Source organism: Hordeum vulgare, chromosome 5H (genome assembly GCF_904849725.1).
Source record: "Hordeum vulgare subsp. vulgare chromosome 5H, MorexV3_pseudomolecules_assembly, whole genome shotgun sequence".
Lineage (NCBI taxonomy): Eukaryota > Viridiplantae > Streptophyta > Magnoliopsida > Poales > Poaceae > Hordeum > Hordeum vulgare.
The window spans coordinates 422,824,256-422,845,882 of record NC_058522.1 but is presented as its reverse complement, the minus strand read 5'-3'; the positions used below and the strand labels follow the sequence as shown (position 1 = coordinate 422,845,882).

The window sequence follows — 21,627 nt, the reverse complement described above, 5'->3', positions numbered from 1 at the left end:
GTCAGGAAACCTTGACTATCATTGATCAAGTGGCTAGCCAACTAGAGGCTTGCTGGGGACATTGTTTTGTCTATGATCCACACATGTATCTATGTTTTCATTCAATACAATTATAGCATGGATAATAAATGATTATTTTTAAACAGGAAATATAATAACTTTTTATGATTGCCTCTAGGGTATATTTTCAACATACTCGTCGGGCATTGCGACTACCGCGAGCCTTGGTCGTGAAAGGAATTGAAGGAAAGGAAAAGAGTTTTGCTACACCTACGTAATTTGCTTACATAAACTTACATATGAAGCAACGTGGGAATTTAGGATTGGAGTTGGGGGAAAGGAGGGGGCCCCACCCCGATGAAAATCAGGGGATGTTAAGATTAGTTGGAAAATTACGTAAACATATGTAGGTGTACGTAAGTGTAGGATTTTCGGGAAAGGAAAGCTGACAAGTCGGCCATGCGTCCGTCCCGAAAAGAAGGGGTCGGTCAATTGCCGTCCCATGCTGCCATCCCATTCCCATCAGCCCAGTCAGAGACGCGCGAGCTGATCTCGCGCTTATCCTCTCATCTCATCTCGAGCTGGAAAAAAACTCTGAAACTACGAGGGCGGCCTTATGCGTCGTCGTCGTCGTCATCGAGACCGGTGAGGTCGACCATCATAGGCGCAGGGCCGATCCAGGGAAACGCCGAGTTCCAAAGCGCAGCTGCCTGCGCCTGTGTCGTTTGCCCCGTCGACGCGGGTTGTGCTGGTGGCGATGGCAGCGCAGCAGCACGGGCACACTTCTCCTCCTCCGCCTCCTGTTGCTCCTCCTCCGCTTCCTTCTCCACCTCCATGATCCGCATGCCTCCGGGGCGCTCCTCCAGCAGGTGCTGCGACCTCCAGTGCTCGTGGTAGGCTTGCTCCTGCTGCGGTGTCGCGCCCAGCCAGATGGACGTCGCCGTGACGAACTCCTGGACGACGCCGGTCCATTGGTAGACCTTCCGCGGCTCTGTGTGCTCGAGCTTCGTCGGAGGTGGCACGACGCAGTCGCCGACGGCCGACAGTGCGACCCAAACAGACGACGACGAACGAAATGGATCGCCCCATTAAAGTTGCTCTAACATACCTTATATAATACACGAACCCGCATACTTCCGACGAACATACGGGTTTGCGTTCGGCTCAAATTTCTGTGTACGGCACTGCGACGACCGCGAGCCTTGGTCGTGGAAGGAATTCAAGGAAACGAAAGCAGGCAGGTCGGCCATGCGTCCGTCCAGTAAAGAAGGGTCAGTCAATCCCCGTCCCATGCTGCCATCCCATTCCCATCAGCCCAGCCTGAGACGCGCGAGCTGATCTCGCGCTTATCCTCTCGTCGCATCCCCTCCCGCGACAGCGACAGCCTCCTTCCCACTGCTGGCCGATGCCGACGCCGACGCCGATGCGCTCGCATCGTTTTCATCAGTAGCACACCTGTACACGAGCGAGCGAGCGGGCCACTGCGCCATCGGAAATACCGGCCCGATGATCCCTTTCCCCGCGTCCGGCCAAGCCGCGCCCCGACGTACGGGTGCGACGACAGCCAGGCGCCAGCCAGGTCGGCAGAAACCGAGCCGCGCGTGGACGCGGACGCGGACGCGGACCGGGTCGCCGCGTGCGCTTTGACGCGCGCCGCCCGCCGCGGCCCCATAAAACCCAGTTGGCGTTTTGTCCGCTGCGATCGATGCCGCTCGCTCGGGTCCTGCACAAGACGTCGGCCAAATCCGGCCGCTCGATGCCGTCGATCCATCTTTGCGTCCTAAACAACACCAAGGGGGTAGTAGATTGATTAACCTAACGCAAAGGGGGAGGGAGTACTATAGTAGACTAGACATGACATGGCATGGCCGAATAGGCAGGTAGCGTGCACGATGATTAACCAACCCAACCCACCGGGGGCCCTGTCCCGCCTTTATTACCCCATATGGCATAAAACGAGCACCGGCACCTACCTCTCACCCCCCACCGGTGACAAATGGCGTCCATCATTTGCCGGGAGACCACAACAGTAGCAACACCTACTGCTGCTAATCCGGTTTCTTATCCGGAACCCCACACGAGCAGGCAGCACTACGGACGGACGGGCGCCCACGGTCAACAGCCGGCACGCGCCGAAACAGGGGAGGTGAAATCACTGGCCTGGCCAGGCCAGGAGGCAGCACCAGCCGTGAGAGCGAGACACCGAACAGCAAACAACGTGCAAATTTAAAGGAAAACATCGGCTAATTTAGCTGGTGGCTGCAAATTTAGTCGGCAATTAAACCAAGTTCAACGGAGTCTATGTACACAACGGCGAAACAACAACACCACCACGACAACGACGACCGACCACTACTACTACTAATACTAAAGCACAGCACACGATTATGCGAGCCGACGGCACGGTCCATTAGTCCTAGGGTATTTCCTGAAGCGCGGTCTTATTCAGGCCGGGGCTGTGCTGGTGCTGGTCTTCTTTGCCGGCTTTCCCCCTCAATTCAGCGCCCTGTCGTCGGTGCTGGTGCCGGCGCAGGCGAAGAAATAGGAAGGAGGGCCGCCCTGCACCTCGTCGGAGACGTTGGCGAGGGCCTGGATCAGCCGCACGATGTCCGCGGTGTCGTCCAGGTAGTACTTGGCCTTGCTGGGCTTGCGGCCGACGGTGCAGGCGAAGACCTTTGCCTCAGGGTTCAGGTAGGGGCCGTCCACGGCGGTGGTGATCACCTCGAACATGTCCTCGTCGGAGCGGTCGTCCCCGATGCACAGGATGAAGTCGGGCAGGAGCCCTCGCGCCTGCATCGCCGACAGCATCCGCTTCGCCACCAGGCCCTTGCTCACGCCCTGCAATGCGAAGAAACATTTTCATGGCTAAGTGTTTTCCACTACACAAGTGCAGTTCAATCACACTAGGCATAGTATAGGAGGAAACAAAAGCACCGTCGGTTTCAGACAAACTTTTACCTGTGGCTTCACCTCAACATGGTTCACGTCAGCTTTGACCGATACCGGCTCGTTGGAAAGGACACTCTCCAGGTGTTCATGGAGCTCCTTGGCTTGGCAAGATCCAAAATCAGGGTCGGCGTCCTTGTAGCACCAGACGATTGCTGTCTCCTTGTCCTCGATGACTGACCCGTCCGTTGTCTCGGTGTAGGTTTTCATCACAGGCTCCGCGATCTGCTTCCAGCTGCAGTCTGTTGCAATGCCGCATGTCTCCCATTCTGCATCTCTTTTCAGCCTACACAGCAAAATGATTATGTTAATTGGCATGTACAAACACAGGTTAAATGTGCAGTACAAAGTCACAGTAGCGATAGTAGTTTCGTTTCAACACTGGAAGTACTTGAGAATTTTCAGGATACACGCTTGGAATTACCTGAGGAAGTAGCCATGCTCAGCAGCAAGGCCTAGGTCCTCGCATGGTGAGAACCATTCACTTAAGGTCGCCCGGGTCTTTGTGCTTGCGATTAAGACCATGTTCTTCTCATCGCGACAAAGGCTGTTCAACATGTCTATCGTTTTGGAGCCCGGATTCTTACCGAACGATGTCTGAGGCATCAGCGTACCATCATAGTCCAAGAGAATGGCACGCGTGGTTGCCTTCCGGTAGGCTGAGACAAGCTGCTCAGCCGCGAGCTTCTTGAAGCTCGTATCAAGGGCCACAACCCTGAACCTTAGCCCAAATCCTATGCCCCAACAGCGCCTCTTGTTATGGTCTTGGCAACTCCTCAACAGATCCTGCAGGAAGCTGTTTGCCCAGTATCCGACATCATGTGTGCTCACAAATTTGTGATGCTTCTCGTGCCTCAGCACCTTCTCACAGTCAGATATGGACAAGGCCTTCTCCATTGCCTCAGTCACTGAATCAATGTTCCAAGGGTTCACCCGAATCGCGCCACTCAGGGAGGGTGAGCAGCCAATGAACTCCGACACGACAAGCATGCTTTTCTTCTTTGTGGAAGGGCTGAGACCCAGGATCCTGTCAATCTTGTCATTCCCTTGCCTAGCAATGATGTACTCATAGGGTATAAGATTCATGCCATCCCTCACTGCGGTCACCAAACAGCACTCAGCGACAACATAGTATGCCATTCTCTCATAGAAGTGCAGTGGCCTGTCGATCAGTATAACTGGCTGGTAATCTGGCTGCCCAAATGCCTCATTGATGCGCCTCACCATCGCATAGCTCTCATCCTGTACATCCTTCACATCCTTTCCCCGCCCCCTCGCCGGATTGGCAATCTGCACCAGCACCAGCTTCCCTCGCCACTCTGGATGCTGCACCAACAGCTGCTCAAATGCCAAAAGCTTCAGACTGATACCTTTGAAGATGTCCATGTCGTCCACGCCAAGCATCAAGATGCGGCCCCGACCACAGAACTGCTTCATAAGCTCGGCGACCTTGAGCCCAGTCTCCGGGAGGTTGAGCACCGACTGCAGCTGCACTAAATGTATCCCCACAGGCAGTATCTTGATGGTGACAGTTCGTCCGTAATAGTCCAGTGCAATGTATCCCCTCTGCGACTCGTACTTGAGCCCAAGCATCCTGCTGCAGCATGATAGGAAATGTCTGGCATAATCAAATGTGTGGAACCCAATCAGATCGGCATTCAGCAGCGCCCGGAGCAGCTCCTCGCGGACCGGCAGAGTCTTGTAGATCTCCGATGATGGGAAGGGGCTGTGCAGGAAGAAGCCCAGCCTGACCCGGTTGAAGCGCTTGCGCAGGAAGGTGGGCAGGACCATGAGATGGTAGTCGTGCACCCACACGAAGTCCTCCTCGGGGTTGATCACCTCCAGGATCTTGTCGGCGAAGATCTTGTTGACGGACACGTAGGCCTGCCACAGCGTGCGGTCAAAGCGGCCGCCGAGCTCGGGCGACAGTGGCAGCATGTAATGGAACAGTGGCCACAGCTGCTGCTTGCAGAAGCCGTGGTAGAAGCGGGAGCGGAGGTCGGCGGCCAGGAACGCGGGCACGCAGCGGAAGCGATCGTAGAGCTCGGCCGCGACCTTCTCCTGCTCCTCCGCCGGGATGTCGTCGCGCAGGCTGCCGATGTAGACGAAGTCCATGTCGACGCGGCCCTGGTGCCCGCGCATGCTCTCCTTGAGCTGCCGCAGGAGGCTGTCCTCGTCCCACGAGAACTCCCAGGCGCCGTCGGCGCCGCGGGTGGCGCGGATGGGAAGTTGATTGGCCACGATGATGGTGCGCTCCCGCGGCGCCTGGTTTGGCTGGTCGGAGGCCACCGAGGCGGTGCCAGCGTCGTCGTCGAAGCAGTGGAGGCCGGGCACAATGCCAGACGCCGTCACCACCCGCGGCACCCGTCGCTGCCCGAGCGACGGCAGCGTCGGCTGGTCGCGGTCACCGCCGGCGGCGAGCTCCATGAGGTTGGAGTAGGATCTCGAGGCCATCCCGTCCGCCACCAAACCACCAAGATCCTCTCCCAGATGCGATCCTCCTCACCACCCTCCACCAGCAAACTCACAGCCCCTCAGCAGCAACAAGTTCGAACCCAAGGTTGCAGACAATTGCAGAGCGACCGAACAAGCAGATAGCAAGAATGGGCAAGCGGGCAGGGAGGAAAAGGATCTGCGACCGGGAGTCCAAGGAGGAAGGGAAGAAATCCCGGCGAGATTTAGCGACGCGAGGAATGGAATCGGCGCAAAGGAAGTCGCCAGAAACGCAGAAACAAATTCCCCCTTTCCGGAAAGGAGCGGCACCTTTCGGTCAAAGGGAACACGGCGGCAGCGACGCCATCCTCAGGTGCTCCTCCTCCCGCTACGTCGACGGATCGCCGCCACCGGACAACAGAAAACGCCGCCGCCGACCATCCCCTGGACCAGCATTAAGAAGCAGCAAGAAAGAGAGTGGTGGAAACTCCGGATTGCCAAAGACGAACGCGGGGGCGGGCGGAGAGAGTATAGAGGCGGTGGCAGGAGGCGGGATTGATCCTCGGGCGGCGTGCGGCGGTGGCTCTTGAGGATCGGAAGGGCCGGGGTGCTCCGGGATGGGGGATCTACGACGACGACGACTATAATTAACGGAATGGAGGCCCGGCGAGCCGCGGCTTTTATGTTCTTTCTTTTTTCTCTCTCTCTAGAGTCTGGAGTGGATAGAGTAGTAGTGTTATTTTTCTCGCCCTTGCTCGACCAGAGCTGGCGAGCGAGGGTCTGATGAACTTTGCGATGCCTCTGTTCCTCGGCCCGTACACGGATTAAATATAATCGGGCTTTTCGCGTTAAGCACCCTGGATAAACACGGGCCTCTCGTTCCCGGGCGCCGTCCCGCGCCGCGCCGCACGCCGTCCACCTAACAGGCGCCAAAGAATTCAAGATAAACCATCAGCGCTGTTTGTTTTGGATAATCGGCTTTTGCTGGCGCGAGGGATGGATCAGCGTTATCCATCATCCTGTCAAAAGGACGCCCCGGCTTTCTTACGGGACAAGAGATCGGTCACCGGTTCACCACGGCAGGTTTCCTTGCGTGCATGTCGTGGGGGCATAAACTCTTGGCTTTGTGGTTCTCAATTCGGACTTTTATTACCCCCCGGTTGTCTGTGCTTTTTTTTATGGGCCCGTAATGTTGTTATTTTTGAGTGAGGAGTTATTTTCTGTGGGATGGTGACTTCCTGGCCACCGACCGAGAATCGGCGGCTTGGGCTACTGTCAGAGAGATAGATAATGACGTGGTTGCATGCGTTACTGCACCCTCATCCTTTGATCGCGCCGCGGGCGGCCGCAATCCAACAAAAAGAGCCTCCATCCTGAGGATACGAGAAAACGTCTTCGTGCCCGTCTAGTCTCCGAATTACCTGTGAACCCAGGGGGCTAGGTGGAAGAAGCGTGGCGCAGTCCCCCGTGGGCTGCAGCAGCAGCAGCAGCAGCACGCGCGCGATCTTATCCGTGGGAGCGCGGTGGCCGCTGTGGGGCCCTCGCGGTGCCTGACCGCTGTGGCCGGGCGCCGCGGCCGGTCGATGGGCATCGGACGGTGCGGGTGCGGGGGCGGGGGAGCGGGACGCGCAGAGGATCCGCCGGGCTTCCCTAGGAGATATGTATATCCGTTTCCATCCGCACTGGATGAGATCGGTGGGAGGCTGTGGGGCCCGCGGGGGAGGGAGGGGCGGGAGCGGCCTCCCGCGCACGTGCCGGCCCATACGTGTCGGACGCTCAGGGCGCCTCGGCGCGTGCGGCGGCCCGGCTGTCGTTCCGACAGGAGGGATACACGGGCAAAGCGTTCACACCCGAGACCCGGAGTCTTGCCTTAAAAAAAAAAAAAAACGAGACCCGGAGTCCACCCGAGGAAGGAACGGTAGACTTCCGAAACTGAACGGTCAGTTGCAAGTAACGGCGCCGGTCGACAGGCGCGGGTTTAGGCCGGTCGCCTGCCGGACCCTGCGATCTGGATATGAATAACCGTCCGATTGCGAAAGAAAAGCAGAAAAAGAATCCGCGGAAAAAAAAGCAAAAAGGTAAGAAAAAAAGTCAACTCTTACCCGTGCCTGTGGTTTCTCCCTCATGGAGCGGATGTTGTCATCGCTCGTAGATCCGTCGCGGCGTCATGACAGCGTCGTGCTCGGGGCACACCACACCTCGGCCGCTCGCGCGCGGCAAGATTGTCCGACGGTTGCCGCTTCTGCTCTCACTAGTCGAAGCTTTTTCGATCGTCAATTGCAACTTTCTTCCTCCTTCGGACGCCACGGTTGTTCCATCACGGCATGATGCCGGACACAACACCGTTGCCGGCACCACGGTCCACCGGTTGCATCAGTCGTTGGGGTCTGATTGCGGCTTCCCGTCGCAGACACTAGCGCTCTCCGTTTGCGCATCGTGCTCTTGTCATGGAGAGCAGTAGCGGATGCAACCAAGAGAGAGAATCGAGGGAGGGGCGATGGCTCGTTGGTTGGCTTCGTAGGGCTCATCGGGGGTGAAGATGGCGAGGGAGAGAGAGAGAAGAGAAAGATATGGCTTGGGCGATAGAGGAATAAGAAAGACGACTGAGCAAGAAGGATGCGGGAGAAGATAAGGGAGGGGAAGAGCGGTCACGGGGGTACTAAGGTGGACGCGTGTCATGCATGTCAAGGGGGGAATAGTCGGGGACGTCGCGTGAGAGACACACAATGTGTGTCAATCAAACGCACGCCACGTGACCGACGTGAGCGTTGACACCGCTTGCCCGCCAAACATAAAACCACGCACATGTATATCAAATAGAGTGATATGTAGATATTAGATTAGGGTGACGCTACGTGTCGACGCATTGATGTCCCATGTAGACATTGAATTAGGCCACCATCATCTTAATGCAGACGGTGCGATGTTTGGAAATAAATTAAAAGGGCTATCAAAGTTGCCCCAACCTGAAAAACGATACCCATATTAGGGAACGGATATTATCAAGGATTAGAAAGCATACTGATTTTTATGTCATAGGTTTTGCCGTGGCAATTTGGGAACATAGAAACGCCTACCTTAACAGTAAGACCATACTTCGTCCATTGCGTGTTGTGGGAAAGATCAAAGCCTACATTGAATTCATCAATTTGCATTTTTTTCAGTTCGGCCAATTTCATCATGTGTGGTCTCCGCCATCGGAAGGGTCCATACTTGTTAACATTGATGCATCAATCTTTTCTCAATCTACAAGAGCAGGATTTGGTGTGGTGATTCGTGATCATCTAGGGATGATGCAGTCGGCAAGCAGAGGTTACTTTGCTCAAATTTGTAATCCTGGAGTTGGAGAAGCCGTGGCACTACGTCAAGTCTTATTTCTTGCTGGTAATAGAGGTATGCACAGAATCATGGTGGCTTTTAACTATTTATCACTGATCAACAAGATCAAATAATTGAAATGGGAGAGATCATCTATGAGAGCAATAGTCCATGATATCAAGAATTGGGATGCAAAGTTTATATCTCGTAATTTTATCCATGCTAATCATTCATGTAATGTGGAACCTCACACACTGTCCAACTCCACGGATTATGACGTTAGATCATGCTGGTTTAATGAGACTCCTCATGTTATCAAGACCGTTATATGTAGTGAACTAGCTTATGTATGAACAAAAAGATTACCATGGTGCACAACAATATCGTGCATGATTTTTATGAGGTACTTGGAAGCATCCTTTTTTTGCTTCCATCACCTCATGCATTGCCCTCTCACAGCACCCTCGCGACGACCTACACCTTTCAATGGTCTCTTGCGACAATCGATGACATCCTGCTGGTCAGCCATATATGCGGGTTAGCATCACGATGAGTGGTGTGTTTGCAACTTCCGTGAGAGCTTGCGGTAGTTGATGCCCCCTGCACCAAAACACATGGTGAATGGCAGTGCATGCAAAGCTAGTTACTGATCGGACGCAAAAGAGAGAAGGAGGGACGGTGATGAAAGAGAATGACATGAGATATGAGACAAAGAAGGAAAGGAACGAGTGGCTCTCTAACTGTTAAGAGATAAGAAAAAAAGTGTCGGTCGGTCGGTGGCCCCTATGAGGGTGCGTAGCGCATGTCGGTCGTGGTCGATTTCTTCCATCATTTTCCTCTGGATCACTTTCTAAGGAAAGCCCAAAAGTCATGTCATATTTGATATTCATTGAAAAATAGCGAACACTATATACAAAACATGTAGTCAAAAAAACAATCCCACATAGCCATAATTCTTGGTTTAGTCCACGTTCATTTCGGCGAAATGTGTTCTTCCACGTTAGCATAAAATTGTGTTAGTGATAGATTCAAGGAATTTATTGGTTGTTGGATCCAACAAAAATATTTAGCACAAAAGACTTAGTGAAAAGTATGAACAAGAAAACATGATTTTCTATCTTACTTGTTTTCTTTCTCCCGTGACACGAGATGCCATCCTGCTGGCCGGCGAGATCTACAGGTTAGCAACATGATGACCTTGTAGCAACTACTAGTCCCCTGCAGAAATATACACGCATCTATTACAATGGTCGCCACCCGACAGTAAGAGAGAGAAAGAGAGACAAAAAGAGAGAGAATGACGCGATGTAGGAGGCGAAGATGGAAAGAAGCAAGTGGCTCTCCGTGACTTCTACGAGCATATCCATCCGTTCGGCGCCCCAGCGGATAAAAATAGCGCCACCTAGGGGCGCGGAGGCGAAAAAATCAGCGGGGACAAAGGTCGTCCGAGACGCCTTTTTTTAAAACCGAACTTGGCCAAAATTCGGCCAAACATGACACAAATTTGGAGGAAATTCAGGTGTTTTCATTCATATTTTCATCAACTAAACTGAAACATAATTTAAAAACTACTACTACTACTACGCCTTGAACCTTCTACATGTCTAGAAGCGTGTAGAAGTTGGTGCAGTCGCCGTCCTCATCACCGTCGTTGTCCTGCACTCCGTCGCTGTTCTTGGTGCAACCCTGCCCTGGGTCATCGTGGCGGACGGGGATGGACGTACCAGGCGCCACATCGCCGCTGGCATCGAGGATGACGATGCCTCCTCCTCACGGCCGCGACATCGAACGGCGATCTCGTCGAGGGCGCGGCGTTGACGCTCCATCTCCTCCCGAATGTAGTCATCTCGAGCCCATTTGAGCGCGATCTCCTTGTTGGTGGATATTGCCTCATTCTTTTTCTTCACGGAAGGAACGTCAGCTCGATCTTCGGCTTGACGAAGCGGGAGGAGGAGGCCTCGTTGATGACGAGGGTGCCGTTGCGCGTGCGCCGCCCGAGTGGCGTCTCCCGCGGCTCCGTGTAAGTGCATCTAGTGCCCCTTAGTTATTTTGATGTATTGAAGACTTATAGGTTAAGAGACTAATGTGTTTGTGAGTGTACACATGCTCTACAAGTCACTGAGGAGTATGAGTTATTCGAAGAATATCGACCCCTAAAAATGAATGTCTTCAACTGAAGACTTTGACAATTCCTCGAAGACTTTGAAAGCGAGGAAATTAGTGTGCCCATGAAGATATTGATGTGGGGACTTTGAAGTGTGAAAACTCTTGTTTCCGTATTCATTTCCTTTCTTTTGAGTCATAGGACCACCGTATTGTTAACAGGGGTTGAGGTAAAACTAAGAAAAAGTTTTCAAGTGATGCTCATCTCAAAGCCTACACATACCAATCCTTCGAGCGAAGCCTTTGGAAATATTTTACAATTTAGTCAAATTCTTCAGTGGGGGAGACGATGATCTTCTGGTCTCTAAGGAAATTGCTCTAACTGGGGATTTAGGTTTTCGCCCGTGCGAATTACCTACAAGTGAGGAATATGAGAGACAAGAGGACTTCCACAGCTAGAAAGTTTCGATTGTTGCTGCGTTGCGCGCCATCTTTCCCCAAACCTTATCCACATAATGGCCATATCATTAGGGCATTTATGTCAAATCATGTCGAGATTGCTCCTCCGCTATAAATAGCCACCCCATAACTACTACCTGAATGGCTGCTTTGCGAGCGAAACTGACACTTGTCATTTGAGAACAACCCATTCCTCGAAGACTTTGAGAGAAAATAACTAGTGAGGAAAAACACCAAACACCCAAACAAAAACCCAAAACCCAAACCGATTGAGCAACACTAAAGAGATTGTTCGTGTGTGGAACCGATGATTGTTACCTTCGAAGACTATGCATCTTCGAGATGGTTAGGGATCACTGGTCTAGAGCATCCAACAGTAAATTGTGGATTTTTGGGTGGTCGAGTTTGTGATGGTTTTGAAGTCTCTCTGAAGACATACCGCGAGTGTTGGGCGAGGACTGTGTGTCCTTAGCTCAAGGAGAATATAGTAAGGACTTAGTGTCCTCAGACTATGTGTCCTTTGGTTTAAATACCAAATCGCTCCAAACCAGACGTACGACTATCAAAGCAGTTGGAACTGGGTCATCAAATCATTATCTTGACCGCTGTTAGGGCATATTTTGTTCTAAGTAGTTTTGGTGATTGATGACATCACCTCTGCGGACTAATCGTGTGCATTAAGCATTTCAGATAATACATCGCATGGCACAAGATGATTCGTCGCCCCTCGGTGTTTTGAAGCACGGTGTTTCCTACGGTTCTCTTTGGGGTTTTGAGTCGTAGGAAAGCCGTACTATTAAGAGGGGGTCCGGGTCGGAAAGGTTTGGGTGGAATCAACTCACACACGCGCACATTTTCTTTCCTCCACCTTCAGTTTGCGGCAATGGAGAACCCGCTTGTTCTATCCTTGCATTTGCAAAGGGTCCAACCGTAGTACCGCTCGCTAGCGGTAGTACCGATCCAGATGAGCGGTAGTACCGCTAGCTGAGCGGTAGTACTGCTCCAGTCGAGCGGTAGTACCGCTTAGGGACGATGGTACCTCCCTATCTGAACGGTTGTACTTCGTCGGACTTTTTGCGAGTACTTTTCCAGCGGTGGTAGGCTCGGTAGTAGTATTTCTACTACCGTGGCTTTGAGTCTACCAAGAGGTAGTACCGCCCAGGTCTTGCGGTAGTACCGCTGGGGCTTGCGATAGTACCGCTCCCACCAGGCGGTAGTACTGCTGGGGCTTGCGATAGTACCGCTTCCCCGAAGCGGTAGTACCACGCTGAGCATGCTGTTAGTGGGGATAACAGTTGGACTTGTTCCCCCACTATATAAAGGGTTCTCCTACCTCAAGAACCCTACCTTTTGACCCTCTAAGACTCCATTGCTGCTCCCTAAGCTCATATGTGCCCGATCTCTCCCCTAGCCAATCAAACTTGTTGATTTCCTAGGGATTGGTTGAGAAGGCCAAGATCTACACTTCCACCAAGAGAAAATTGATTCCCCCCACTAATCCCTTGCGGATCTTGTTACTCTTGGGTGTTTGAGAACCCTAGACGGTTGAGGTCACCTCGTAGCGACATTCCATTATGGTGAAGCTCCATGGTCTTGTTGGGAGCCTCCAAGCTTTGTGTGGAGATAGCGCCAACCTTGTTTGTAAAGGTTCGGTCGCGACCTTCAAGGGCACCTATAGTGGAATCATGGCACCTTGCATTGTGTGAGGGCGTGAGGAGAATACGGTGGCCCTAGTGGCTTATTTGGGAGCATTGTGCCTCCACAACGCTCCAACGGAGACACTTCTTTTAAACAGAGCTTCAATGTCATAAGCACCCATAAAAGCAACAAACTCTTCTATTTATTCCACATCATAGTAATCATATATACCATTAGCATAAGAAGCCAAGGTTTCATTAGCATTAAATTTGCAAGAAAAGGGAAGGTGTTTAGCCTTCATCCTAGAGCAACAAGTAATATCATATCTCGAGCATAGCTCCCAAGCATACCATTTCAACAAATGAATTTGATCCCATAATAGTTTCCCTTTTTGAGTCAAGCGATAATCCCTAAAGTATTCACGTTGATCCAACGTGTATCCCATTATATAATTTAATGGGGTTTTCTCAGGATTATTAAAGAAGTGCATAATATTTTACACATAACGAGCATCGGGGGTTTTAGGAGGTTCCCCATCTCCATGAGTAGCAAGTACACTTAATTCTTTTGATATTTCGTGTTCCATATCCATAACTAAAGATAGAGAACAACTTATAACAGCAAATAAATCTACTTAGTGATAAAGCAAACAAGCACACATGAGAATATTCACCCCACGCTATTGCTCCCTGGCAACGGCGCCAGAAAAAGGTCTTGATAACCCACAAGTATAGGGGATCAATTGTAGCCTTTCTGGATAAGTAAGAGTGTCGAACCCAACGAGGAGCTAAAGGTAGGACAAATATTCCCTCAAGTTCTATCGACCACCGATACAACTCTACCCACACTTTACGTTCGCTTTACCTAGAACAAGTATGAAACTAGAAGTACTTTGTAGGAGTGATAGGAAAGGTTTGCAAGAAAAGAAAGAAGACGTAAATAAAAACTAGAGGCTGGTAAGAAACAATTACGTGAGTGTGGAAAAGTGGTGGTAGGAGTTGCGGAATTTGTTGGGGAACGTCGCATGGGAAACAAAAATTTTCTTACGCGCACGAAGACCTATCATGGTGATGTCCATCTACGAGAGGGGATGAGTGATCTACGTACCCTTGTAGATCGTACAGCAGAAGCGTTAGTGAACGCGGTTGATGTAGTGGAACGTCCTCACGTCCCTCGATCCGCCCCGCGAACAATCCCGCGATCAGTCCCACGATCTAGTACCGAACGGACGGCACCTCCGCGTTCAGCACACGTACAACTCGACGATGATCTCGGCCTTCTTGATCCAGCAAGAGAGACGGAGAGGTAGAAGAGTTCTCCGGCAGCGTGACGGCGCTCCGGAGGTTGGTGATGACCTTGTCTCAGCAGGGCTCCGCCCGAGCTCCGCAGAAACGCGATCTAGAGGAAAAACCGTGGAGGTATGTGGTCGGGCTGCCGTGAGAAAGTCGTCTCAAATCAGCCCTAAAACCTCCGTATATATAGGTGGGAGGGAGGGGAGGAGGAAGCCTCAAAACCTAAAGGTTTGGCCGAAATTGGAGGTGGAGGAGTCCTACTCCAATCCTACTTGGAGTAGGATTCCACCTTCCCACTTGGAAACTCTTTCCACCTTGTGTTTTTTCCTTCTCAAACCTTATGGGCCTTAGTGGGAACTTATTCCAGCCCACTAGGGGCTGGTTTATCTCTTCCCATAGCCCATGAGACCCCTTGGGGCGTGACACCCCTCCCGATGGTCCCCGGCACCCCTCCCGGCACTCCCGGTACACTACCGATGAGCCCGAAACTTTTCCGGTAATGCACGAAAACCTTCCGGTAACCAAATGAGGTCATCCTATATATCAATATTCGTTTCCGGACCATTCCGGAAACCCTCGTGACGTCCGTGATCTCATCCGGGACTCCGAACAACATTCGGTAACCAACCATATAACTCAAATACGCATAAAACAACGTCGAACCTTAAGTGTGCAGACCCTGCGGGTTCGAGAACTATGTAGACATGACCCGAGAGACTCCTCGGTCAATATCCAATAGCGGGACCTGGATGCCCATATTGGATCCTACATATTCTACGAAGATCTTATCGTTTGAACCTCAGTGCCAAGGATTCATATAATCCCGTATGTCATTCCCTTTGTCCTTCGGTATGTTACTTGCCCGAGATTCGATCGTTAGTATCCGCATACCTATTTCAATCTCGTTTACCGGCAAGTCTCTTTACTCGTTCCGTAATACAAGATCCCGCAACTTACATTAAGTTACATTGCTTGCAAGGCTTGTGTGTGATGTTGTATTACCGAGTGGGCCCCGAGATACCTCTCCGTCACACGGAGTGACAAATCCCAGTCTTGATACATACTAACTCAACGAACACCTTCGGAGATACCTATAGAGCATCTTTATAGTCACCCAGTTACGTTGCGACGTTTGATACACACAAAGCATTCCTCCGGTGTCCGTGAGTCATATGATCTCATGGTCATAGGAACAAATACTTGACACGCAGAAAACAGTAGCAACAAAATGACACGATCAACATGCTACGTCTATTAGTTTGGGTCTAGTCCATCACATGATTCTCCTAATGATGTGATCCCGTTATCAAGTGACAACACTTGCCTATGGCCAGGAAACCTTGACCATCTTTGATCAACGAGCTAGTCAACTAGAGGCTTACTAGGGACAGTGTTTTGTCTATGTATCCACACAAGTATTGTGTTTCCAATCAATACAATTATAGCATGGATAATAAACGATTATCATGAACTAAGAAATATAATAATAACTAATTTATTATTGCCTCTAGGGCATATTTCCAACAGAATTGTCCCTAAGCAATTGACTATGTTACTAGACCGATAGAAAGTTTTATGTAGGAGAGGCCACTGCTAGCATGTCATCCCTTACTTGGAATTCTATGCACTTATGATTGGAACTATTAGCAAGCATCCGGAACTACTAACGTTCATTAAGGTAAAACCCAACCATAGCAATAAGATATGCCGGTCCCCCTTCAATCCCGTATGCATCAATTTCTATGCTAGGCTGAAGCTTCTGTCACCCTTGCCCTCCAATACATAGTCCTGTCAGCATACTACTAACCCTATGGTGTGATCCACGCGCGCGCTCATATGATGCGCACCAAAGGACAGCAACATAACCACAAGCAAATTAAACTAATCATAGCAATTCATCAATCACCGAAAGGACAACGAAAATCTACTCCGATATCATAGGATGGCAACACATCATTGGATAAAAATATGAAGCATAAAGCACCATGTTCAAGTAGAGGATACATCGGGTTGCGGGAGAGTGGACCGCTGAATATAGATGGAGGAAGGTGATGGAGGTATTGGTGAAGATGACGGAGGTGTTGGTGTAGATCGCCGTCACACGATGATGTCCCAGGCGGTGTTCCGGCGCCGCCAGGAGAGAGGGGGAGAGAGCCCCCCTTCTTCTTCTTCTTCCTTGACCTCCTCCCTAGATGGGAGAAGGGTTTCCCCTCTGGTCCATGGTCTCCATGGCGGCGGAGGGGCGAGAGCCCCTCCGAGATTGGATCTCTCTCTCTGTGTCCTTCTGTTTCTGTGCTCCCAGATTCTGGCTTTCACCGTTTCTTAAATTTCCTGAGATCCGTAACTCCGATTGGGCTGAAATTTTAACACAAATTTCTTACGGATATTATCTTTCTTGAGGCGAAAGAAGGGAACCAACCACCTTAGGGATTCGTCACAAGCCCGCCAAGCACAGCCCCACCCCCAGGCCGCGGCTAGGGGGCTTGTGACCCCCTCGGGCATCGTTTCGCGTTGATTCTTCTTCCCAAAAATCATAAATATTCCAAAAAAATCCCCGTAGGTTTTTATTGCGTTTGTACTTCGTTTGATATGGATAATTTGCGAAACAAAAAACATGCAACAAACAGGAACTGGCACTGGGCACTGGATCAATATGTTAGTCCCAAAAATAGTATAAAAAGTTGCCAAAAGTATATGAAAGTTGTAAAATATTGGCATGAAACAATCAAAAATTATAGATACGTCAGAGACGTATCAGTAGGTAGCATCATATAGGTTGCTCACCTAGTTATTATTTTAGAGAACCTTTATGTTGCTAACCCTAACTTGTTAAGAAAAGCTAAAAATTGGTAGTTGCCTATTCACCCCCCCTCTAGTCAACCATATCGATCCTTTCAATTGGTATCAGAGCCACGCCTCTTTATTAAGGGTTTCACCACCCGAAGAGTATGGCTGACGATGAGGAGGGAGTCCATGGACCACCCGAGGCTGTGGCCTTGACTTAGGTCACAAGGGACGACTTGAATGTGGCTATGGACAACCTCAGGACGTCCTTGACGAACGAAGTCAAGATCATGTTTAAAGAGTTGCTTGAGGGGATTAAAAGTTCTCCCGAACCAGCATTGGTGGTTAAACCTACCAACACGGAGTCGGAGGCCAATTCCTCCAAGGAAGTGGCTAAAGGTATGCAGTCTTCTTACCCTCTCGACAATAATGGGATTGGAACCTTTGCCTCGGTTCCACCTCCCCCGGTCTATGGAGGACCAGTTCCTACACCGCATCTCAATAATCTTGGTCTTCCTCCTAAGCTTGTTAAGGGGGAGTTTGCTAACTGGGTGTTTTGCATTAAGTCTCATTTGAATCACAGCTCAACAAATTATGGAGAATCATTGAGCAAGGCTACTATCCGCATGACCCAAGCAACCTCACTCCAAGAGAAGAAGCGGGCAATCAATATAATCACTCCGCATTATTCATTCTCCAGTCTGCAGTGCCTCCTGAAGATCTTCCTCACTTGCGCCCCTTCACTCGGGCTAAGGACTGTTGGGAGCACATAATGGTGTTGTACAAGGGAAGCTCAAGCATTCAATGGTCCAACTATGAAGTGGTTCTTGATGAGGCCGATGAGTTTGTGATGAAGGAAGATGAGGACCCTCGACATCTCTATCGAAGGGTGACTGCTATTGCTGTTGCCCTCAAGGATCATGGAAGCAAGGATGTGCATGACACATGGATCAAGCACAAGTTTCTCAAGGCCATTATGCCATTCAACAAAACCATGTCTTTCGTCAATCGCCAACGGCCATATTTCCACTCCTTGTCCTCCAGTTAGGTGTTGGATGAATTCATTGAGATGACTATCATGAACAAGACTACTGATAATGCTCTTGCTCACGTTCGGTCAAAGACAACTTCACCCAACCTTGCCTTAAAAGCCAAGGCCGCTTCTGAAGAAGAAGAAGAGGAAGAGGAAGAGGACGACTGCCCTGAAGACACTAAGTATGCCTATCACGAGTACATGGCTCTTGCGTCAAGGCAATTCTGGGGCAACAAGAGAAACTCAAGGCCTAATTTCTCCAAGAATAACTCAAGTGGGTCCAAGACCAAGCAACGTGTGAGGACATGCTATAATTGCGGCAATGTGAGTCACTTCGTGGTAGAGTGTCCCTATGAGAAGAGGGAAGACAACGGAGGAAACCTCATTCGCAAAGACAAAGCCAAGTCTTTCCCAAACAAGAACAACTTTGTCAAGAAACCCCATCCAAAGGGTATGGTGGCACTTGAAGAGTACACCTTCGATGATGACAATGATGATACGGTGGCTACGACTAGTGTAGCCATTGCCACCTCCTCTCCCAAGGTGTCTCTCTTCGGCGCCCCCAACGATAACCGCATCGCCAAGTGCCTTATGGCCAAAGGTATCGATCACGTAACACCCAACATTAAGACCACCATCACAACTGCTCCTTCATTGTTAAACCGTGTTGATGATAGCGATGTTGTGGAACTTAATGAGCACAATTTTGACAAATTTCTGTGTAAAATCAAAGGAGAATCCAAGAAGCACTGGTACGGTAACAAAAGTCCTTCCTTGGCGCTAGGAATTCTTCTTGCTACTTCTCTTGTTTTGCCTCGGTTTTTCCCTTGAAGAGCAAAGGGTGATGCAGCACAGGAGCAGTAAGTATTTCCCTCAGTTTGAGAACCAAGGTATCGATCCAGAAGGAGGATCTCTTCAAGTCCAGAGTACCTGCGCAAACACAAACAAGCTTGCACCCAACGCTTCAAAGGGGTTGTCAATCCCTTCAAGATTATTTGCAAAGTGAGATCTCAAGGCGGAAAGTGCAACGAAGTAAAAAGTGTAAGGCTGAAAATATGGTGTGGAGTAGACCCGGGGGCCATAGTGTTCACTAGAGGCTTCTCTCAAAATAGCAAATATCACGGTGGATGAACAAATTACTGTCGAGCAATTGATAGAACCGCGCAAAGTCATGACGATATCTAAGGCAATGATCATACATATAGGCATCACGTCCGAGACAAGTAGACCGATACTTTCTGCATCTACTACTATTACTCCACACATCGACCGCTATCCAGCATGCATCTAGTGTATTGAGTTTATGACGAACAAAGTAACACCTTAAGCAAGATGACATGATGTAGAGGGATAATCTCAAACCAATGATGAAAACCCCATCTTTTTACCCTTGATGGCAACAACACGATGCATGCCTCGCTACCCCTTCTGTCACTGGGTGAGGTCACCGCACGATATGAACCCAAAACCAAGCACTTCTCCCATTGCAAGAATCATAGATCTAGTTGGCCAGACAAAACCCACAACTCGAAGAGAATTACAAGGATATGAAATCATGCATAAGAGAGATCAGAAGAAACTCAAATAAGATTCATAGATAATCTGATCATAAATCCACAATTCATCGGATCTCGACAAACACACCGCAAAAGAAGATTACATCGGATAGATCGCCATGAAGATCATGGAGAACTTTGTATTGAAGATCCAAGAGAGAGAAGAAGCCATCTAGTTACTAGCTATGGACCCGTAGGTCTATGGTGAACTACTCACGCATCATCGGAGTGGTCATGGTGTTGATGAAGAAGCCCTCCGTGTCCGAATCCCCCTCTGGCAGGGCACCAGAACATGCCCCAGATGGGATCTTGCGGAGGCAGAAGCTTGCGGCGGCGGAAAAGTACTTTGGATGATCTCCTGATTTTTTGGGATTTTTAGGGAATATATAGGTGCAACCCCTAGGGCAGAGGGCGCCCAGGGGGGCCACAAGCCTGTGGGCCACGGCCTCCCCCTGGCCGCGGGGTGGGGGCTTGTGGGGCCCCTGAGGCTCCCCTGCCTTGGCTCTAAAGCTTCCTGATCTTCTTCCGTTACGGAAAAAATCTTTTCGGGGATTTTCTTCCATTTGGACTCTGTTACAAAATCTCGTCTGAAAAGGGTCAAAAACATGGAAAAAACAGGAACTGGCTCTTGGCACCGAGTTAATAAGCTAGTCCCAAAAAATATATAAAAGGCATGCAAAACATCCAAAGTTTGACAAGATAATAGCATGAAACCATCAAAAATTATAGATACGTTGGAGACGTATCAAGCATCCCCAAGCTTAACTCCTGCTCGTCCTCGAGTAGGGAAGTGATAAAGAATGAATTTTTGATGTGGAATGCTACCTAGCATAGTAGTCCTTTGCAACTTCTTTCGCGTGACATGAATGTTCAGATCCGCAAGATTCAAAACAATAGTTTGCTATTGACATGAAAACAATAATACTCCAAGCAAACTAGCAAGGTAATCATGAACTTTCAAAATAACAAGGCCAATGAAAGTTATCCCTACAAAATCATATAGTCTGGCTATGCTCCATCATCCTCACACAACTAATGTAAATCATGCACAACCCCGGAATTGGCCAAGTAATTGTTTTCGCACTCTTACTTTCTCAAACTTTTTATAACTATCACACAATACATGAGCGCGAGCCATGGATATAGCACTATAGGTGGAATAGAGTGTGGTGGTGGTTGTGAGACAAAAAGGAGGAGATGGTCACATTGACTCGGCTATCAAAAGGCTATGGAGATGCCCATTAATAGATATCAATGTGAATGAGTAGGGATTGCCATACAAGAGATGCAGTAGAGCTATAAGTATGTGAAAGCTCAAAAGGAGGACTAGTGGGTGTGCATCCAACTTGCTTGCTCACGAAGACCTAGGGCAATTTTGAGGAAGCCCATCATTGGAATATACAAGCCAAGTTATATAATGAAGATTCCCACTAGCATATGGTAGTGACAAAGCAAGAAACTCTCAATCATGAAGAACATGGTGCTATTATGAAGCACAAGTGTGGAAAAAGATAGTAGCATTGTCCCTTCTCTCTTTTTCTTTTTTTATTTGGGATCTTAGGCCTCTTTTTTTTCTTTCTTTTCTTTTCTCTTTTTTTGGGGCTCTTTGGCCTCTTTTTTTATTTTTATTTCCTCACATGGGACAATGCTCTAATAATGATGATCATCACAGTTTTATTTACTCACAGCTCAAAACTCACAAGGATGACTCCATAGGAAATGCCTCCGGCAGTGTAGAGGGATGTGCAACGATCTAGAATGGCGTATGACGTCGAAACATCTCGCTAGCTATCTTATGATCATGCAAAGGCAATATGAGACTGACGGCACAAGTCATGAGATGGAACGGTGGGAGTTGCATGGCAATATATCTCGGAATGGCTATGAAAATGCCATAGTAGGTAGGTATGGTGGCTGTTTTGAGGAAGGAATATGGTGGGTTTGTGCACCGGCGAGAATTGCGCGGCACTAGAGAGGCTAGCAATGGTGGAAGGTGAAAGTGCATCTATACCATGGACTCACATTAGTCATGAAGAACTAACATACTTGTTGTGAAAGTTTTTAT

The 21,627-nt window shown here is 49.7% G+C and overlaps 1 protein-coding gene across 1 annotated transcript; it reads right to left on the bottom strand.

Moving 5' to 3' along the window:
* Positions 1–2,225: 2,225 nt before the first annotated feature.
* Positions 2,226–6,193, bottom strand: LOC123396005 (alpha,alpha-trehalose-phosphate synthase [UDP-forming] 6-like). Its single transcript, XM_045091031.1, has 3 exons — positions 3,371–6,193; positions 2,959–3,232; positions 2,226–2,838 (listed from the first exon to the last, which is right to left on the bottom strand). The coding sequence occupies exons 1-3, from the start codon at positions 5,398–5,400 to the stop codon at positions 2,494–2,496; spliced, it is 2,649 nt and encodes an 882-aa protein (XP_044946966.1). The 5' UTR covers positions 5,401–6,193; the 3' UTR covers positions 2,226–2,493.
* Positions 6,194–21,627: the final 15,434 nt, after the last annotated feature.

What these genes read in the sequence shown, in the direction of transcription:
- LOC123396005 (XM_045091031.1), bottom strand. Translation starts at nt 5,400, where the DNA reads ATGGCCTCGAGATCCTACTCCAACCTCATGGAGCTCGCCGCCGGCGGT. An exon ending in GAGCATGGCTACTTCCTCAG is followed by an intron (nt 3,233 to 3,370) that starts GTAATTCCAAGC and finishes TTTGCTGTGTAG; the next exon opens with GCTGAAAAGAGATGCAGAAT. An exon ending in ATGTTGAGGTGAAGCCACAG is followed by an intron (nt 2,839 to 2,958) that starts GTAAAAGTTTGT and finishes TTCGCATTGCAG; the next exon opens with GGCGTGAGCAAGGGCCTGGT.